The sequence below is a fragment of the Rhinolophus hipposideros genome, assembly GCF_964194185.1.
Source record: "Rhinolophus hipposideros genome assembly, chromosome: 26".
NCBI lineage: Eukaryota > Metazoa > Chordata > Mammalia > Chiroptera > Rhinolophidae > Rhinolophus > Rhinolophus hipposideros.
Genome location: NC_138072.1, coordinates 17393096 through 17415493, shown reverse-complemented (window position 1 = coordinate 17415493; position 22398 = coordinate 17393096). Strand labels below are relative to the sequence as shown.

Below are 22398 nucleotides of genomic sequence, written 5' to 3'. Positions count from 1 at the left end.
ATTCATGGAACTTATTATAATTTTTAAATTATATTATTGCTTGTTTACTTTAAAAAGTTGGTCTCTTCCCGTTGGAATGTAGGTTATTTAAGGTCAGAGACTCTTCTGTGTCTTACTCACTTTTGTATTCCAGTGTTTCATGCACAGCATGCGATTAGGATCACAGTAATTGGATGGGTGGTGGGTAGGTGGGTAGGTGGATAGGTATCCAAGAGTTCAGGCCCTGCACGTAGCCTTCTTAAGTCAAATTCCAACTTCACTACCTGCTACCTGGTGAACTTGGGCAAAGTACTAAATATGTTCAAGCCTCAGTTTTCTTATCTGTAGAATGAAGATAGATAGGGTTTTGCAGAGTTTGAGATAATCTATGTTAATCTCATAGCATAGTACATGACATGTAATAATTGGCCTATAAATGTTAATAATTATTATTTTTGCTAATGTTGTGATTATTATTCATTCTCCATTTTCGTCTCTCTCTCCCCTGACTGTGTTCCATTTTATCTAGTTGCTTTCCAGAGTGGTGATAACTCAATATGATGTGTTAGTATGGCCTGACCAGGACATAGAAGTGGGGCTGTCATCTAAGCTTATAGTTATCTGTATTCAGAGCCAGTTATCATATAGGTTATGTGTTTATCGAACATGTCGCATGATGAACTCTTACTGAGCTTAAGTTCAATTAAAACCTCTGATGGCCCCCCGTCTACTACCCTACAATTGGGCAGTAAATACAGGTATTTGCCTTGGTCTCTGAAATGTGATCATTTTAATTTGGATCTATCATTGCCTGAATCCTTTTGGATCCTGGTTTTGACATCTTGCCATAATAAATGATTCCTCTCAGGTTTATGTCACAAACAGATTTGCTCAGCACATCATGGTTAAATCATTAAAATCATTAAATCATTAAAATCAGTGGTTTAAACAGTATAGTCCTTTGACCTGTAGCAGAAGACCCCCTCATGGCTGGATATTTTCTGTCTTCCATATGTTTGTTTGTTTGTTTTTTAACTGATGTGTTTTCTTGTTAAAGACCCTGTTTGCCTTCTTCAAAATAATCCTGGTCAAATCAAAAGACATTTACTTTGTACCTACTATGTACAAGGCGTGTGCTTCCATAGCACTGAGCCATGTGCCAAATGATTACATTGATGGCAAGTAATGAAGACATTAGGCATGTACGGCTAAGAAATCCAAGTGCCTTCGTAAATATGGAGCAGATTTGTAGTTGGCAGGATTTAAACCTGTGTTGGGAAGCTCCCAATGGAAGGGGAATGGGCCTGCTTGAATTTTCAATTTCTTCACCTAAATAACCGGGATAAGTAGACCAAGTTGGAAATTTCAGGAATTAGAGTCTATAAAATTATTTTTTGAGATTTCTTTGACGCATTCTATTGAGTGAATCCTTTTAAAAGTGTTCTGTCAATATACTTATGTTAAATCATTATGTTGTGCTCCTAAAAATAATACAACAGTATATGTCAATTATATCTCAATAAAAAAACTGTTCTGTCCTAGTCATTGCCCTATATTTATCTGTGTTATGTCTATATTTTATCAAAATGAGTGAAAGCAAAAGTTATGTTAGTTTTCTAATTGTCACAGCATATCAATTCAGCAGTGTATATGAAATTGTTTTCTAAACTATGAAAAGCTGTATACATACACAGAACTGTTATGATTAGATGGTCAATACATTGAATAGTATTCAATACATTGATGTATTTACTTCTTTGTATGTGGATGCTGTTAATTTAGAAGAACATACTCAAAATATTTATTAACTAAAGTGTCTACTTTACATTGGAAGCTTCTTCCCCAAATTAGTTAGAAAATATAGGTTATTTTTGAGTTGTGGCAAAGTATGATAAATTCTTAAGTTCCACAAATAGCATTTTACAGAAATATTTATATAACCCACAGCTGAAATGAATTTTCTAAAAACTCCCCATAAGGTGAGATCACGTACTCCATGTCTCACTACAGAAGGGTTTTTTTTTTCAATCAGTTATGTCTCTAAAAATAAACCTAGTTTTGTTGTTAAAATTTGCTGTTTCTACTTTCCATGAGAACATCTCATTAATTTTGGTGAAAAGCTTCAAACAAGATAAGGTTAAATTGTCCAGTTTTCCAATGGAAGAGGATCCATTTTGTGTCACCACGAGCAGAGTAGCCACTAAGAGGTGAGTGAAACAGACAAGCTGTTTCAATGGTCAGAATATTTTGAATCCAAGCATAAGTGTTCAGACCAGAGCCTGTAAGTTTGAATGCTGGGGGTAAGCTTTCAGTAATACTCTACCTCTCCTGCTCTCCTTAGGATCTTAAAGCCAGAGCACTGACATTGGTGTTCTCTATAAACAGCTGCACTGAGGAGTAATAAAAACTGCGAAGGCAGAAAGAGAGATGACCTCATAGAGGTCCAGTGTATTTATATGGGGAAGAAGAGGCACTCTGTTCCACTGTCTGTACTGTGAAGTGGTCCAGGCTACCGAAATAGGGGTTTCCTTTTCTCAGTCATTTGAAACTGACTTAGTGAAAAATTAAAATATGGTTTCTTTTAAAATAATTCAGTTTGAAGTGAAAGGCTATGATCTTGAATTGAGTCTAAATGTTTGAGCTTTTCTTGGTTTGAGAGATAAGAAATCTTTTATTTTGCCCCAGCATCTGTACTAAACAATAATATTGATAAAAATAAAATCTGATAAAATGTATTTCTCTCTAAATTAAGAAATGATGTATATGATCTTATGAGACTCATTTTTTAAAAAGCGGGTCTGAGTCTTAAGTTTGTTCTGATTGTCGGAGATAGACAGAATTTTATAAGAGAATACACAGAGCAAAAGAAAACACTTCTTGTTGAATAACAGAAGTGGCCAGAGGACAAACAGATAATGTTTTCTTTATTGCATTAAAAAAATTAATTATTGCCAATGGAGCTTGTTTGTGCTTGTAACTGAGTTAGCATTGTGGTTTGGCCTTACGCCAGATTTGAAGAGAAACAGGGATGGGCGGAGGGTCTGAAGCCTGAGTTCTAGTCCAGTCAAGTGAGCTTCGGAGGGTCGTATTATCAGTGGACCCCAGTGGTCTCATCGGTAAAGGGAGGGGATAGATAAAGATGACTGAGGTATCTTCTGCTTCTAATTGTATCTTTTTTTTTTTAAATAAAGGCCTGTGTTTTTATTAAACAAAATCTTGATGTAAACAGGGGAGTTAACTCCCAAATATTTTGGTAAGAGCACATTTTAGAAGAAATATAGTCAGCACAATATTCATGGTAGAGGAATTTTATTTGATAACTTAAAAATGTACATTGAAGTCTTGAAAGTTAGGTGCAAAATCACAAAAAAACCTTCCTTGTATTTTCCCTTTAGGAATCAGAATGTTTAACTGATATTTTTTCTGAGAATGCCTAAAAAAGTAACATTGAGTATAAGAATTTAAATTTGTTCTGGTTGGGACAGAATAAAAATGTATGTATTATCTAAGAGACAAAATAGTTTTGCTGGAATTGCCTGTTTTTTTCTGGCTAAGAATAAATGGACCGATTTATTTTTACATAATTTTAATAGTTGATACAATAACTGAAAAACCCTCTTTACTATTGGAATAGCAGCGGATTTATTAACTAGATTTTTAGGAAACTGTGATTTTGAAGTTGTCAGTACTTTTATATCTACTATAAAAGTTGTTTTACTTTGAAAGCATACTTAAATATTATATCGGTATTTTTATAATTATAGTGTCTGAAAAAAATTACATTTGAAGCATAAATACAGGAAAATACAGGAAATTGTTGAAATTTCACATTGCAATGACCTGTAAGCTGCAATTCATTTAAGGTATTAGTGTTTTTCAAAAACTTTCAAGACCTATTTGATTTAGGGCTATAAATTATACCTTTGATGTATTTTAAGTCTTTTTAATCTCATAATGATAACCTAAAGGCATTGTAAATACATTTAATACTAAAAAAGATATTTTATAAACTATAAATACATAATAAACTTCACATATTTAAATTACTTATAATTTCCTGTGGCATAATCAGATATAACTTTAAAAATAGCAGAATTTTCAGTTCATTTAAACATATTCATCTTTGTAGATAGTGAAAGTATCTTTATCTTACTTGAAAATTCCTTTTATTCTCTTGGTTATTAAAATTGTTTTAAGATGGTTTTATATTTAGTCTTATTTTTTATTTGTGTTTAGTCATATTTCTACACATGGGGAATTATCAACACCACTGTAATATGTAGTAGGCAGTTTGACCAAAGTTATGTTAATTATATGTATTTTTTTTCAGTTGAATTATTCTATTGGAAAATATTAATAGCTTTAATATAAAATGAAAAAATTTATCCCCAAACATAGTAATATAATGAGGAAATTATGGTTAGACTTCATTTAATATATGAATCCTAATGCCTCAATATTAATGCTTATAAGGCATTTTCTGCTATTAAAGTTTTATAAGAACTAAACAAGTGTATTGTAATAATTTGTTATTTACTATAGCCCAGATGATTGTAAATTTGAGGAGGAAATGATATAAATTGGATGTAGCATTGGATTTGCTTTTTTATCAAAATGATAGGGAATTAATTTATATTTTAATAGTTATGAAGGATAATAAAAACAGAGTGAGGTGAAGAGTGGACAGATTGGAGATATATGTGTGTAATTGGCCATCTGGATTCTATATAGAATGTATATATACTATACAAAGTCTGGCATATAGTAGGCACATCCTAGGTACTCAAAAATATTTATTGTGTAGAATTGAGGGCTTGGGAAGGAATTGTTTAACGAAATAAATTAACAGTTCGTTTTCCTAAATTGGAATTATTTTATTTCATTTTTTGCTTTGGGTGGTTTTCTCAATTAGTGATAAAACAATTTTTAAATGGTGATAAAAAGTCAACAACCATAATGAGCATTTGAGCTTGTAGTAACTATTTATAGATCATTTATCTGTAGTAATTGTTTTATCTCTCAGCTTTTGAACTTACTAGATAGTTCCTCTTTCATAAAAGAGAAAAGTATGTGAAACAATTATCCCATCAGAAAAGAGATCTTCCCATTTTTAATACAGTTTTCATTTTGAAAGAAACAACTCCAGGTTTATTTTTCTTTCGAATATACTCATTGTAGCAAGCAAAATACATTTGAAGTACCAATTCAAAAGGATTGGGTAGAATTAGGTCTAACATTTTTTTAACATGAATTAAATTAGAGTTACTATTAAAAAGGAATCGTGTCAATTTGTTAGGAAATACAGGTCAGACCCTCCTTTGCGTTGGTGACTGCCACCTCAGAAACAGTGGGGTTATGTTCCCGACCACCCGGTCCTGCCTTCCAGCTAAAGGATCCTGGCCCCCATCTCAGCGAAGAATGGAAGGAGTCACAGCTTCTTGGCTTTTTTTATTCACTAATGTCCCCTATTTATTTTATTAAATAGCATTAGAATGTGAATATATATTAAATGTATCCATTTAATATATGTGTGCATATAATATACATATTTAAAATATGTGTGATATATTGTGAAACAAAATATCAACAGAATGATATCTTGTGAAATGATTACCACAATCAGTTAACATCCATCAGAGTTAAAATTATTTTCCTTGTGATAAAAACTCTTCAGATCTACTCTCTTAGCAACTTTCAAATGTACAATATGGTATTGTTAACTTTAGTCATTATACTGTACATTAAATGTCCAGAACACATTTATCTTAAAGCTTGAAGTTTGTACCTTTTGGCAGTCTTCACCCATTTCACCTACCTCCCCAGAAACCCTCACCTCTGGCAACCACCAGATCGGAAACCACCAATCTGTTCTCTGTATTTGAGTTTGGGTTTTTTTTAAGATTCACATATAAGTGAGATCATATGGTATTTGTCTTTCTCAGTCTGACTTATTTCACTTAGCATAATACCCTCTAGGTCCATCCATGTTGTCACAAATGGCAGGATTTCATTCTTTTTTTATGGCTGAATAGTATTCCATTGTATATGTGTATACTGGATTTTCTTTATTCATTTCTCCATCGATGCATACATAGTTTGTTTCTTTGTCTTGGTTATTTTAAATAGTGCTGCAGTGAACATGAAAGTACAGATATCTTTTCAAGATAGCAATTTCAATTCCTTCAGATAAATACACCCAGAAGTAGAATTGCTAGATTATATGGTCACCCAAGTTTTAATTTTTTGAGGACTCTGCATACTGTTTTCCATAGAATTGCATCAATTTACATTCCCATAAAGTTAATTTTATATATTAATATTTCAGATGTAAAATGTTTCCCTTTTTATTAAATTAGAATGTTAAGCACATTACTGGCATAGATTTCCTTCTAGAAAATAAGAAGCCAAACTGTTACCTTTTTGAACCTTTCTTTGTTTTAAAAGTTACAACAGGAGGTGGTTATAGCATAGTAAGAGAATTCCTTTACATGTACACAGGAATATATACTTGCATTAGTTTTTTAGTTATATTCTCCCTACAGACAACATTACGAGATGGTTGTATTTAAATATCCTAATGCAGCATTTGATGGTATGTGCAGCAGAATAGATGCCATAGGATTGCCAGCTTTGTAAAACAAGGAACTGCTACAGATCTAAAATGGTTTGAGTTTATTAACTCCATTAATATAGCCCTTATGATGTAGCTATAAACAAAACAGAAATATTCTCTTGGATGATAATTCAATTAGGTGGGTTTGTAAGTGATCAAACAGCCATTCCTAGGAAGGTTTTACTTGTAGACACATTAAACTTAGTAGTTCTCCAGTAGTCAGGTATTACTGATTCAGTCAACTCACAGCTGGGGGCACAAGGGGTGGTGTTAGGAAGCTGTTTTCAAATCTTTGAAGCTATAGTAGACCCTTGTTATTTGTACAGGCAAATCCAGAGGTCTTTACCAATGATAGCAAAAGCAACTAATTCCTCCCATTAAATACAGTAAAGTACAACTGACCTCTTCAACCTCCAAAATGTTTATAAATATAAAACTAAAATTGTGATGCTTTTGAAATAAATCCGACTACTAAAGTAAACTCAGTATATTTCATTATAGTGTAATGACTTTTCAGAAGAAGGTTATGTTCTAAATTCAGTTTGAAAGGTAAGTATTCCATGTGGTGAAAATTAATTTGGAAAATCTCATAAATCGCTCATAATTTACATAGTCTACATGGATTTGTATGTATTGGTTTTATATGTGTTTAGAGCCTTATTTTCCTACCACAATGGAAACATTCATACCCATTCTCAAAAATTTTAATTCATATCATTTTACTTACATCGTTGGAACAGATGGTAAGCACTCAAAAATGATAGCTGGTATCAGTGTTACTATTAGGCCTGCAATGAAAACCTATTAAATCAATGTTGTGTGCCCTCAACAGTGATAACTATGAACAGAACTTCTAGAATGGTATTAGCAACCTTCCAGTCTGCTATGGTGAAGAGGAAAACTCTTTCTGTCCATTGATAAAGATGGCTTTTCTATTACTTATACTATCCTTTTATTCAAAGAGGCTGGCTTCCCAAGAGTCTAGTTTGGAGAAGGAATCTTAGAAATAAATTTTGCTATCCAGTGCTATCCAATAGAATTGTCTGTGATGATGAAAATATTTTATATTTGCACTGTATGATATGGCAACCATGATCCATCCATGTGTGGCTGTTGAGCACTTACCATGTGATTAATACAACTAAGGAACTCATTTTTTTATTTTAATTAAGTTAAATTTAAATAGCCACAGGTAGCTAGTGTAGCTCCAGACAAAACCTTATTAATGATTCGGTAAAATCATTCTTAACATCTGCGAGTTAATAAAAGTGTCAACTGGTGAATACTAAACTTCCAGCGAGTACAATTTTTTTATCCACACAGAACTTGATAGAAACTATTATTTCTCTCCTAAGTAATAATGTTTTATTGTTCATTATACCATTTTGCTAAATATGCTCTATGAAATCATCCATTGGTTCCTAAGTGATAAATTCACATTGTCAAATTTTTTCAGCTTCAAAACCACAGGTTCTTCTTTTTCAATGTGCAAAGACTTTGGCTTTCAGTCTTACTTCTCTGCATTGTTTTCTTTTCTCCCATTCTCTTCTTCACGTATACAAATAAGTTACCCTGTATTAAAGATTATTAAATGATTTTTTAAGTTACATAATGTTTAGTAGCAGGGATAAATCACTACCATTGGATTAAAATAGTTTCTGTATACTACTTTTCCTTTCCAGATAAAGTTACTCATTAAGTTTAAGATGATATTTAATTTTTCAAATGGGTTTTACATTTACTTCCTCAGATATTTTTTCTTAGGAAGTCAGGAGAAATGTATAATAGAACTTCTCTTAATGAAACTCTATTTGATTCTACTTAATTTATGTAAAAAATATATTTTTAAATTATCAAAAGTGTACACTGCTTTTCAAATTGCAGGCTCATGAAATCAATTTTATGGGTTGAAACCAGAAGGGTTTTTTTGTTTTGTTTTGTTTTTTTGAGAAGTAGAATAGAATAAGAAGGACTAGGAAATATCTGAGGGCTTCACCCATAGTAAGGATTAATATGGTTTTCTGAAGTGCTAGTTACATTTATATATATGTGTGCGAGACTGTGTATGTTTCTGACTTGTGATATAAAATGGATTTCTTACTATGGATCTTGGTTAAAAAGAGAGAAGTAAAAATATTTAAAGCCATTGTCTATTTTATGGGGTGGAAGCAGAGATGTTAGAAAATCTGGTTCAAAGCTTAGATTTACTTCTTTGGACAATCATTCAATGTCTTGGACCCTCAATTTCTTTTTTGTATAAAAGGGGATAACACCCTATGCAGTTGTTTCAAAGACCAAATAAAATGTTAAGATGATATGCAGTTGTAGCACTCTTTATTCCTTTAAAGTGGTCTGTCAATTATTTTGTACTGAAAAAAAAAAAAACCTCATGGCTTATATTAGCCATCTTTATGCTCATGTTTATGAGTCTTCTGGTCAACTGAGATTTGGCTGATTTATGCTGCTGGTGGCTCAGCTTCAGGTTGTGGGTTGTGGGTTGCCTGGGCTGTGGTTTGGGTTTTGTTTTGCTCCACGTGTATTTATTATCCAAGCAAAAGGGGCAGCAGCTATCCATGGCATGCTTTTCTCCTGGAGAATCACCAGAATACAAAAGCAGAGCCAAACCACATAAACATATTTATGACTTTTGCTTACATTATAGCCATGAAAATTCTATTGGCCAAGGGAAATAAAATGGCCAAGCCCAAAGTTATTGGGGAGAGATAACGTATCTTATTCCTAGTGGAACAGAGAGAAGTGAATATTTGCTGAACAGTAATATAAACTATCACATTACCCAAAAGCCATCATTACATCCAAACTTTTGTTAACTACTTTTTTCTAAAATATGAAAGGACAGCCTAGTATCACTAGTATTTAAGGAAAGCCTCTAACATTATGGAGTGTCTAAAATAGATACACAGTAAAAAGGAAACTGAGGCAGTTTATAATGAGCAGAGAACATTTAAAATACTATAATATTCTAATAGATAAGGTGTATCAATAAGATAAAAAGAGCATGCTATGTAAAAGAATGAAAACAGAATATAACTCATGAAAATGAAAAATGTGGGAGAAATCTTTTCTTAAATTCAGTAGAAGTTTTGGAAGATGAAGTCAAGGGAATCTTCTAGAAGTTAGAAGCAGAAGATGAAGAGATAGAAAATATAAGAAAATTAGATGATCAATCCAACAGAGCCAAAAACCAATGTCTAGGAGTTCCAAGAAGAGGAGATATTAAAATGTATGGCATCAAAATATTTTAACATAATAACATATGAAAAATTCTCTAAACTAAAGAAAACAAACCTCCAGACTGAAAAGAGCCCACCCAACATAAAGCATTAAAAAAAGCCCATCCCAAGATCCAACAGTGTAAAATTTGAAATTGCCAGGGGGAAAAAAATATAAAAGCTTTCAGAAACAAAAAAGCAAAGCATAGACCAACTATTAGGAATTAGATGGCATAGGGCTGTACAATTGTGATATTAAACTCTTGTAGGCCATGGAGTAGCCCCTTAAAAATCCTGAATAAAATTTAATTTCAACATAGATTTTTTTATACCTAGCCAAACTATCAAGTGTATTCGTAGAAAAACAGCATTTTAAGGCATACAGACACTTTAAAAAATGTATTATTCACATAACCTTTCTTATGAAAGTAACCTGCTAAGTATACTTCCACTGGGGAAAAAAAAAGAGTAAACATAAAAACAGACTGACTTACAACCCAGAAAACAGGGAAGTCTAACAGGAACATGGGTTAGGTTTAACCCAATATAGAAATCAACCAGGCCAGACATAATGCACCAAGAAGGATGTACTTTTTACAGGAAAAAAATTTTACTAAAGGAACTGATAATTTATCTGTTGTGTTCCATTATTTGGAAAAATGTTACTATTGGGTATTTGACAGATCTGTTTGATCATTTAGGGGAAAATGTCAGTTACCTAGAAAAATAAACTATTAAAAACTAGGCAGTTAATTCAGGAAATAATAAAATATTGTACGAGAAAATTTAAGCAAAATGTTACTTGTCTTGGTTGTTAACAATATTTCTATAGTCATTGTACTGTGAATGGACTGCTGGCTAACGATTTAATCAAAATTGTTACATGGGAGGATGACGTGGATACGTTGGGTGAGTGATATAAGAGATGTAAATCATTCCCTTTTATCATATCGGAAGTCAATGGATGATGTCTAATACTGCAAAATCCAAAAGTAGCATCATAAGTATGTCACTTAAAGAGATGAAGATAAATATCAGAAGAGTGGCTAGTGTGTGCCTTTGAGTATTAGGCTTGGAGGTGGGCAAGGGGTAGAGCATGGACTCTGCCCTTCTGTGTTATGAGCAATTGAATACTATTTGACTTAAATTACTTTGATAGCAAAATTTGAATAATAATAAAAATAAAGTTACATATGTCCATGATTAATAAAAAAACTTGCTATATTATATATATATATATATATATATATATATATAAACAAAATTGAAATGAATAGGGAGCAATATATATATATATATATATATGCTTACAAGAAGCGAGTACAGCATTAGGAATAGAGACAGTGGAAATGTAACGGCTCTGTGGGATGTCAGAGGGATAGTGGATGGGGTATGGGGGTTCACACAATGTGAGGGATATAAATGATAAACATCTAAGTATTACTTTGTCTTGTGCACCTGAAACTAATAAAAAAAAAGAAGAAATTTAAAAACAAATAGCTTCCAAAAAAAAAAAAACCACACAAAAAAACTTGCTACAGTATAGATTCTAAATGATCAGTAATGAGTCCCCCTTTCTCCATATCCCATCCATGGTACTATTCTCCTGTTAGTTGTTCAGGGGCTTGAAGTGTATCTTTTGGTAATGTATAAAGCTATCTAGACTTGTCTTTGTCCAATTGACCAAAGATTACTGCATCAAACTGCACTGTAGACATTACAGGTTAATAGTGTGGTTTAAGAATAATGTACAATTGGCCTATGACTGTTTGTTGTTGGTCTTTCATCTCTGAGCCACTACATACAGCCAATGAAGCAGCCTTGACCTAGTTGGGTGAGGCAAAGGGTTATCCTGCCAGTGGGACCATGGCATTTCTGGCAGGAGATTCTTCTTCTAACTGTTGGAGTTGGTGCCATGGCAGCTTTTCCTGACTCAGAGAGTAAGTGTTGAGCCCTGGTCCAGCTGGTTGGTTGGTTGTTGATTTTTATTATCTGCACCAAGAAGCTCTTTTTGTGGTACAGATAATCAAAAGCAGGCAGTAATTTTCCACCTTCCTAACAAAATGTTTTTTTCATTTTGAAAGTATAATAAAGTTTTATTCAGTTTTCACCAAAATAATGCCTTTTGGGAGAATTAAATCAAGAACTTTTATTTATTTATTTATTTTATTGGGGGAACAGTGTGCTTTTCCAGGGCCCATCAGCTCCAAGTCGTTGTTCTTCAATCTACCGTAGTTGTGGAGGGCGCAGCTCAGCCCCAAGTCCAGTTGCCGTCTTCAATCTTAGTTGCAGGGGGCACAGCCCACTATCCCATGCGGGAATTGAACTGGCAACCTTATTGTTCAGAGCTCGCGCTCTAACCTACCGAGCCATCCCAGCCACTGCTCTGGTAGCTCATTGTCTTCAATCTAGTTGTGGAGGGTGCAGCTCACTAGCCCATGTGGGAATCAAACCAGCAACTCTGTTGCTAAGAGCCCGTGCTCTAACCAACTGAGCCATCCAGCCGCCCATAAATCAAGAACTCTTTAGTCCTCAAAGTAACCACTTTGAGGATATTTTATAAAGTAAATTTGAGGATATTTTAGTCCTCAAAATATCCTTAGGCAGGTCACTTTTTCTACTTATCTCTTTGCTATTCTTGAAAGATAGAGAAAAAAAGTCAGTAATAATTAATGATACTTGCTGTCTTTTTATTCGACTATTACTATGTACTAGACACTCGGCTAAGTACACATCTTCTAACTTAATCTTCACAATAGTTTTAGGAGTTTGCTACAGTTATCACTCCCATTTTATATTGAAGAAACTGAATAACGTCCAAGGTCACAGAGTTGGAACGTGCCAGAGCTATGTGTGAAACCCTGATGTTTGTGTTGACTCTTGGGCCCATGTTCTTTATCTCTGTTTGACTATCTTTCAGTGGAGCCTCTGAGTTTTTATTACATGAGATTAAGAAAGCAGATGATTTATACTTAAAACCTAATTATCAATGTAAGGTTCCATATGTTGTTGTTAAATAATGCTTATAAAAATTGTTGTATCTTTTTAAAGAAAGTTTGGAATTTGGTACATTTTCTATTTCTGTCATTCTTTTGTATCCTCTTAACTCAATGTTCTGGAAGTCTTCTTTGATGTCTCCTGATATCTTTCTTTTTATTTCCATTTACTCACCGTGTTTTCTTTATATTTCTGTTTTAATATATATATGTATGTTTTATATATGTTTTATATATATATGTTTTTTATATATGTTTTAATGATATGTCTCTACTCCTCATGTCTGGAATATTTCAGCTGTCTTTCTATGGACTCCCTACTGTCAGTCTCTGCCATCTTAAATCAATCATGCACAATGATCCAGTTTTTGTTAAGCTCAGCTTCTTTCATATTGCATACTTGTTTAAACCATTACTATCTCTTCACTATATATAAGAAAAATAAGTTTTATTAATTTCGAATTGAAGACCTTTCATAATGTGTTCTAATCTGTCATTCCATGAGTTTATGTACCTTTGCCTTCTTTCCCACTTTCTTGCCCATGCTAATATAATTAATCTGGCATGTTAAAGAACGGATCTTCTCTAATGTACATTTGTTGTTTTTTATGTGCTTTGTATTTTAATAGTCTTTTTGTGTATGTATGTCTCATTTACACAACTGAATTGTTAACTCCTGGGTGTAGAGATGGAAACTCTGTGAGTCCAGCATAATATTCAGTACAGTGTCTTGCATATTACACAGTATAAAAACAATAATTAATTAATTTTTAAAGTTTTAAAGTCAATGTAATTTCAATTCTGTATTTCTTTGCTTTCGTTACTTTCCCAAATGTTAGACAAATAAAGCTTAATAGATTTTTCTGTTATGATTTTTTCATCTCTTTAATTATATTTAATTATGAGGTATAATATATTGGTATTTCTGTAACAGCTTAAAATATTTAAAAAAAACAAATTTTATTAGTATACAAATCTGAAAGATGTAGAAAATCTACTCTGAATGAAAGTCATGTACTTATTATTACATAGCTTTTTAAACATAAAACAATATTAAGAACTTGTAATAAGTTGTTTTATTATATTGTTGGTAATATATAGTTTTGATGGGTATAAACTGAATATTTATAATGTAATAAATGCAAAAAATGAACTATTCAGTTTTTCTTGCCTGATGTATTACATATAGTTGAATATTGTTCTGAATATTGAGTAATGACATGAGGAAATTTGAAATGTACTTAAATACTAATTTAAAACAGTATTTAGACATGATTTTGTTTTTTAAAAGGGGATTGCATTTTTTGTATTAAAAGTGCTTCTTGCTTTCTGCTGAATTTCAAAATGTTCCTACCCTTCCCTTTTTTTTGTTTTTCTTGTTTTAATAATCTGAATAATTATCTTATTTCTTTTAAACAATTTTATAAATGTTCTTTAATAAATAAATGTTTCTACTTTAATGTATAAATTATTTAAAACTATGTTCTAGGTAAGATATTTTTGCTTTGAAATATTTTCAGTAAGTTTCAGATGTTTCAGTAAGATAGGATGATTTCACCTTGAGACTAAAAAATTAATCAACATAAATTTTCATATATTTTAAATGTTCATATTTATTAATCTGAGAGTGCTTTGTTGTTGCTTTTTAAAATACAATTTTAATTTAATATTATTTTAGCTCAGAAGTCTTATACACTCTAAAGGCTTAAAGGTTCTCATGCTGTATTTTTTTTCTAAATTATTTTTTCCAAATAATATTGAGAATCATCCTGATACTTTCTTTTACACCTCATATTTTTCTAAAAGATATCTGAAATTATTTTACCCTTTAATTTGTTTTTTTAAAATATCCAAATAAATATATCTTTCAGGAAAGAGCCACATATTTGATGTAAGTCACTGCATATGTCTGATCTAATTTCACAAACAAAAATGTTACATTTTAAAAACAGTGATATTTTAATATTTTTTAAAGGGACTGAGCCTTAGAATGAAAGTGCAGATTATCCATTTTGACTAAAATGATTAAAATCATTTAATCATCTCACTTGAAAAATTAGACTTCATCTTACGATCCAAAAAAAACCTCACTAATGTGCATTTTTGGCTTTGTTAATTCCCTTTGTCATAAAATGGAAGCTAGCCTACATTTTCTAATAATTTTTATCACATTAAAATTCATGGCCGAAACAAAAATGAGATAATTTTGAATTCAAGTGTATGTATTTTACATGGGTGCTTTTCTCCCCCTCTTCTGTCTACCTCAGGAAATAGAGAAATTGACATTAGAACTAAGTGAAAGCAAGCAGTACTTGGAACAGGAGCAGCAGAAGGCAGCCTGGGCCAGAGAGGAGTGCCTGAAACTGACAGAAATGCTGGGCGAATCTGAGCACCAAATGCACCTCACCAGGTATTCCCTAATCCCATTACGCACCGTAGCACCAATTTCATTCCGCTGATTTTTGCCACAGGCTTCCAAACAGTTGTTAGAGTTCATCTTAGTCATTCATTTCACACACAGCTTTCAGGCATATTAAGAAAAGTGGAGATGTGGTAAGCAAAACACCCAGACATGTGAATGATAAGTGTGGCAGGGAATTACTGGTATATTACAAAACCTTTCATCTACAATGCTCAAATATTTAGGTGATTCTCTATCAATACAAGCAAAATGATGTCTTTCTCCTACCACCACCACTACCTCTCTTGTTAATTATGTGTTTAATAAAAATGTGGAATTGAAAGATCTGAGTAGTCTATTTAGGAAAATAATCAGATGCTGTCAGTGGTTAAAGAGCCAAAGTAAAAGACATCCTGAGATGCAAATTGAGATGGAACTGATACAAAATAAGGAATCTGAGTCCTAAGGAGGTATAAAATTTAAAGATGAAATTGATTGGCACTGTTCATGTTTAGACTATAATGCTTACACCACCACAGTTTCAAATTACATTGTTTCTGCCATGAGATATTGTGATGTGACCATCATTGTCATAAAACTTTAGTAAACATATAACTCAGCCCTAAATTACAATAAGACATTTTAGGTAGCAAACATTGTATAATTTGCTATGTTGAAAACACACACACAAACACATAAATATTCAAACAGAGATTATAGGTATTTCACATTGCCATATGAAGTGGTTTCTTCTCACTTTCAGTTTTAGTATAATTTTTCAATTTTCAGGTCAAGTCTTTGAGTTTCTTCAGTTTTTGGAGGTTTTCGGCTTTTAAAGAGAATTTTGTCTAAATACACATGTAAATTTATGATATTTGGTTTTGTTCATAATTTAGAAAAACGCTGATCTTCTAATCATAGTAATATGTTGAATTTAAACTATGAAAGGGTACGATCCCTTTTACGTTAAATATGACAGTGTAATTCTGAGCACGCTATGGTAACAGATGGAGAAAAGCACCACTTGAACAGCCTGCGTTTGGAGAAAAAAATATTCTAGAGGTTGATGAACCTCCCAAAGTTTTGGGTTAGTGTTAAGATGCCCCTAGTTCTGTTAAAATCAAACTTTTTAAAAAAAACATTTTGTTATGATAATACTCCAAATGGTTTGCCAACTTCCTTTTTAGACAGTGAAAGAAAAAGAGCAGAAAGAAGGAGAGAGAGAGAGAAAGAAAGGAAACAAAGAAAGAAAATAAATCATTTCTACACGTGTGATATCTGGAAAAATCCCAATAGATAAAACACTTATGAAAAAAAATTGCCGAATACTGCAGCATAATAGCTGTTCTTTTAATGCCCACGTAAAGCATTGCCATTGTAGATCTGAGAATGTAACGTTAGCATAGTTCCTGTGGTTCCTTAATCTTAGAGGTTTCGGAATTTAGCTTCATCATGGTAGGTAATAGTTTTTCTTCTCTGTCAGACTTGTATTGAGATCCAACCGTTTGTGTGCTAAGCACTACTAAACCACAGAAATCAGACAGCTTTTAATGTCTCAATGTGGCTGAGCTTCTGAAAGTAAATATTAATGCTGGTTTGGCCCCCTTTGCCATTCTGTCTTATTCCGAGTTAATTTCTGAAGTCATAGTCCGTGGACATTTTCCTGTGCAGTATCAATTTGTACTGTCTGACAAGATCAATTTCTTGCAAGGAGAGCATATTAAGATGCAGCAACTGCAGAAAGTGAACTAGTGGTAACTAATTCCTTTGTTCTTAAGAAAAACGGTTTTGCTTGATTCTGTAGAAAGCTTTTTCTGTTGAGCTTTATTTACACCAAGTCTATGAAAATTTAACCCAGTTTTACAGAAAATAAAACTTAATTGCCTATGTTCTAAGTGCAGTACTCTTTTTGTAAGCATTTTACACTTGGTCTGTGTTTATATTTTATAAAATCCACATTCATAAATTTAAAGAAGACAGTAAAAATGCAAGGAGCTGTGTATATATCTCTCTTTTGCACTGCAAATGCGACTTGGTGGTGTGGCTAAATATTTCTGATATACTTTTTTGGTTTCTATAGAGCTTGCTTCCCCTGACTATTCTTTATTGATTCTCTACTGTGTGGTTGAGAAACATTATGTCTTTCTTTTTCAGTGTATACCAACTGAAAGAAATGAGTCCCACACAGGTAGCTCTTCATTTAGTCTTAAACATCTTGAATGGCATATTCTAAACAAAGTTCAAAATTGAATATGAAAATCAGGTTACAAAGTAATAATGAAATGAAGGCCAAAAAAATTTAAAAACTGGAGTAGAAATCTGTAGATCAATCTAAAAGAAAAATAACCTATCACTTTTTTGGTATTTCCCCTTATTGTCTAATTGGACTTAAAATGGAAAATAGGAATTCAGCATTTACTGAAGGACCCCGTTGATAAGTATAACATTCACTTATTCGACAAATACGTGGCTTGGCTCTTGGCATAAAGATAAAATATTAGGTTGGTGCAAAACTAATTGCAGTTTAAAAGGTTAAAAATAATCACAGAAACCACAATTACTTTTGTACCAACCTAATGAGACTCAGCTCCTTCCCTTAGGTTACTCACACTCTACCAAGGAGCCAGATCTATATATGCAATGATAATAGGTGGGGTCATAGTGCAATGACAGACGGAAAAATTACCACAGGAGCGCACACGAAGGAGAATTGGCTCATTCTGGACTGGAGGTGGAGGTAACAGTCAGGGAAAGCTTTCTGGAGAAGGAGCTGTTTGATAGGGACCTTGATTAATGAGTTCATGAGTAGGAGTTCTCTACGTGAAAAAGGTGGGGTGAGTACCTCAGCTGGAGGGAACAATATATGCGAAGCCGTGAAGATGGGAGAGAACACAAACAGAGTTTTCCTGTGCAGTATCAATTTGTACAGTCGGACAAGATCAATTTTAGGTTAGGTTTAAGATCAGGTTAGGTGTTTGGCCTGGAAAAGGGATCAGAGACCAGAGGAAGGGTCTGGAGCTCTGGCTCTTCTGAGAATAATGGTTTACTCTTGATGTGTTGCAAGCAGAGCTTTCACCATGATCAACATTTTTGGGTGGGGATCCTGACAGCACCGTGGACAGTGAACTTGGAGAGTTACTGTAGAACCAAGAAGACCAGTTAGGACGGAGTCAGCAACTACAGCCCACAGGCCAGATCTAGCCCATTGTCTGTTTTTGTGTGAGCCATGAGCTAAGAGTGGTTTTTATATTTTTAAATGGTTGGGGGGGGGAACAAAAGAAAAATAATATTTTGTGATACATACCCAATTATACATCTATAAACAAAGTTGTACTGGGCAGAGCCACCATTATCCTTTATCATTATGTATGGCACTGCTGAGGCAGAATTGAGGATGGTCCTCAAAGCCTAAAATATTTACTGTCCACCCCTTCACAGAAAAAGTTCTGAACCCCTCAGTGAGGAGGCAGTTTAAGTCAAGGAAGAAGTCAAGAGACCTGGAACCATGATGGGTTCAAACGTGTATTTAAAGAAAGCAATTGAAGGGCACTGTGAAAATAGATTTTTTTGAGGAAGAGATGATTGGCAGGACCCCCATTAGGATATAAGCACAGTAGTAGTACTGGGTTGTGACTGTGCCAGTAAAATGGAAAGGAACCAGCATGTTCAAGAGGTACTTGCGGTAATGAAGAAGAAGCCAGAAGTAAAGGTGACTCCAAAGTTTCTAGCCTGTGTTAACTGAATGATCCATTAACCCAACCAGGGAACTTAAAAGCAGTAACAGAGGAAAAGAAGACGTTTTATTTTGGAACTCTGATGGGGATATCCAGTGTAGGTACAGTATGAGGAGAAGGGTCTGGATGGTTTGCATAAAGCTATTAGGAGGGGGTGGAAGCACCTGGAGAAGACCATGGTTTTAAAGTACATAGTACGGGAGAAGAGCCAAGGAGAGTGAAATGGAGTCTCCAGGGTATAAGAAAAGAATAAAGAATGAGTCAAAGGAGGTTTTGGTGAAATAATTAAAGCCATATACTTTTCTTAGGTATCCCAGGGTGGAGGAAACTGAGTTTTACTATCTTCCCCCAGGCATTCACTATCTTTGCAACTTTTGACAAATTACTTAATTCTTTGAACCTTCTTACTTGCCTAGAAAATGAGGTTGGACTAGATGATTTCTGTTTCCTTCTAGCTCCAATAGTCAATTATTGTAACAATGCTTTAGCACAATGCATTATTAAGTTTCTACTTCGAGACTGCTAGCCATTTAAATTGCTTGAAGTATCCTTTGTGAAAAACGTTTCCTGAGTTTGAACTTCCAGAGGTTTCATAAAAATGTCCTTTATACCCACCATTTACATTCATCGTACTTTAGGCTGACATCTCGTCAGGGCGATGAAAATGGTCTCCTGCCGTCCTTCCAGTCTCTCACGCAGCCGCTGCCAAGGGAAAATTCATAAGCTCTGCCTTGACTCTGTCACCTGCTCTGCAAACCTTCGCTGGTGCCGTGCTGACTATCACAGAAGTCCACACCACTCAGCACTGAAGGCTCCCTGAAGGCTCCCCGCCTCCTGTCTTACTTCATTGCCCCCAATTTCATCCTCTCGCATGCTGATTTCCAGCCAATTTAAGCAGATGCAGCTCCCCTTGAACTTTTGGACTTTTCTCCCCTTTTGTTGTCCTCTGCACCTAGGGCACCCCTTTGAGCTTCTCTAGCTCTACTGTAATCTGACCTCCTTTTCCAGGTCTCCCTGTGATCCTCACTGTTTGACTGTAGCCCTCCCCGGTGACCCCTGCCAGAAAGGCACCTCTCTGCATGAGCCTTCCTGCACACTTAGAACTGAGGGCACTTACTACTCACTGAATGAACGCCTCAAAACAGGAAACTGAAACAAACGGAGTTTTAGGTGGTACCTGCTTTTCTTTTCTTCTGGAATGTCTCGTGCTTCCAGTTGGGGGAGAGGTCTTATTAATATTCCATTTATCAGAGCACCTAGCTCAGTCCTTTGCAAAGAGTGGGGGCTCAGTAAGTCATTATTTTAGGAATGGTGACTATATTGAGAGTTTATGACGATTCATTCAAAACCCAATATTAAGATTATAGAGATAGAGATAGAAATATTGGTAAGATAAATGAAAGATCCAGAAGGGAGATTCCAGATAATATATTACAGAGGGACCGGCAACTTCTTGCTGACCTTGGTAGAATTTGGATATAGGAAAATGAGAATGAGGGGCCTTCTGCGGGACATTCCAGTGGGAAATGGCATTTGGGAAGTGCACGTGTATACATGAGAGGAAGTTAAATACCTATCATTTAAATACCTACTTGTAACCGTGTCTGTATCTGAGGCTCAGAATATATTCATCTTAAGATCTGTGTGGCACATGCCATGTGTAGCAGCTCTTTAAAAATACTCGTGGTTGTAGCTACAGGCAGTGGCCATCATTACTGGACCTCTGCTGTGTTCCAGCCGCGGAGCTGAGGGCCTTTCATTTTGTCCGCCCAGTAGCTCTATAAGGTAGACCGTATTTTCCCTGTCCTACAGCTGATGCAACTAAGGCACAGAGAAGACAAATGATTCGTTGGAGGTCACACCGTTGAAATGTTGTGGAAGCAGATTTTGAATCCCGGCAATCTGCCTGCAAAGCCTCTGCTGTTATCCGTCAGGCTGTAATTCTGTGAGAATTAGAAGGGAAATGGATTCATGCACTTGTTCCCAAAAAGACAGCTGAGACAATCAGTAGCATACATTTATAATAGAAATAAGTGTTCACTGTCTCTTATATAGTGATGTAAATACGAATTAGTGAATTGTAGTTTTGGCCTGGGCTTTTCCTAAGAAACTGCCCTGTGGCTCATCATTTGCCTTGGTCATTTCACAGGTTATAGGACAATTATCATTCTCCTTAACGTCTTCATTTCCACGAGGAAAGAGAGGCTTTTATAAAAAAGTGGAAATTCCTTCATGTATTTGCTTTTGACATGTCCAGACATCTTTAAAGAGCTACAGGATTTAAATCCCTCTGCCAAGACTACCATTTACAGATATTTGGGCCTGTTACTTTATCATGTGACATCAAAACAACCATTTCTGAATGTCTCCGTGATTGTTATGAACTACTTGCTGAGGCGAACACTCTCCTCCACACCTATTGTGCTCCGATCAAAACACATTCCTTTGAAACACAATCCTGCATCTTTTTCTCAGATCTAATGTGGAGGGGAATTACTATAGGAAGCCTTCTGTTTATTTTCCAGAGAATTTAGAAATCGAATTGCACCCAGTGTCGCAGGGAGCCCGACCTGCCATTGAACCTGTTGGCTCCAGCTTGTATCGCCAGGGCTACCTTTACAATTTGTATTTCCCGTTTTCATAATGTTTTCAGTGATAGGTACTTCAAAGCACTTCTCAGAGCAGGAATCTAAGCGAGGTACATCACATGGGTGATATGCTCTGACCTACTTTTGTGATCCCAATGGGAAGACCTGACCTATGACCTAGGCAGATAGATATGCTATTTCTATCTTTCTGAAAGTGCAAAAGCGTATAAAAGAGGAGTCCCCAGGTTGTCCTATTATGAGGGGTGGCTCACTTGGGGAGAGGTTATTAAGGCTTCTTTTCCAGAGCGTTCAGCTTCCACATGATCACTTTCGTAAAAGCTTTCTTGAATTTAGTTGCCTGACCTCTCAGATGACCGGTGTCAGTCAGGACTCTTTGGTAGAAGTAACAGAAACCCAAAAAGGGGAAACTGATAAGTTTGATAACCAGACCATGTGCAATGCAGGTGCAGCTGGCCTCAGCGTTCCTTGGAGCAGAGACTCAAGGCAGCGCCAGTTTACTATCATTTCCGTCATTTGCAGGGCTTGACTTCTGTCTGAATGTTGCTCATTCTTTTAGGCTCCTCCATACCGGGCAGACACATCCTTCAGTCTGAACTGAAGATGAAGGGGAGGGCCTTGATTTCAAACTGTAAGAATGGGACGTCCTGGCTCTGCCACTTCCAGTTTCAAAGCCTTAAGTTCAGATGTCGAAACTGAGTGCGTGCCCACACATCCTTTTGGGTGCGTGGGCCAGCAGCCTCCACAGAACCCTAGGAGTCAGGGAAGAGAGCTGCACTAAGCAGGAGAGGTGGTATTACTGAGGGAAAGGTGCCAGGGATCCTGGGTAAATTAAA

At 34.8% G+C, this 22398-nt stretch overlaps 1 protein-coding gene across 4 annotated transcripts in view; it reads left to right on the top strand.

The window, feature by feature from the left end:
• Positions 1–22398, top strand: part of SDCCAG8 (SHH signaling and ciliogenesis regulator SDCCAG8) — a 207046-nt gene that overhangs the window by 80222 nt on the left and 104426 nt on the right. For all 4 annotated transcript variants that reach the window (XR_013992667.1, XR_013992668.1, XM_081039284.1 and 1 more), the window contains exon 13: positions 15089–15231. Coding sequence is in view for 2 of the 4 variants with exons in the window: in XM_081039284.1 (XP_080895410.1) it covers positions 15089–15231 (143 nt within the window). In the remaining 2 variants the exon portion in view is untranslated. The remainder of the gene's footprint in view (positions 1–15088; positions 15232–22398) is intronic.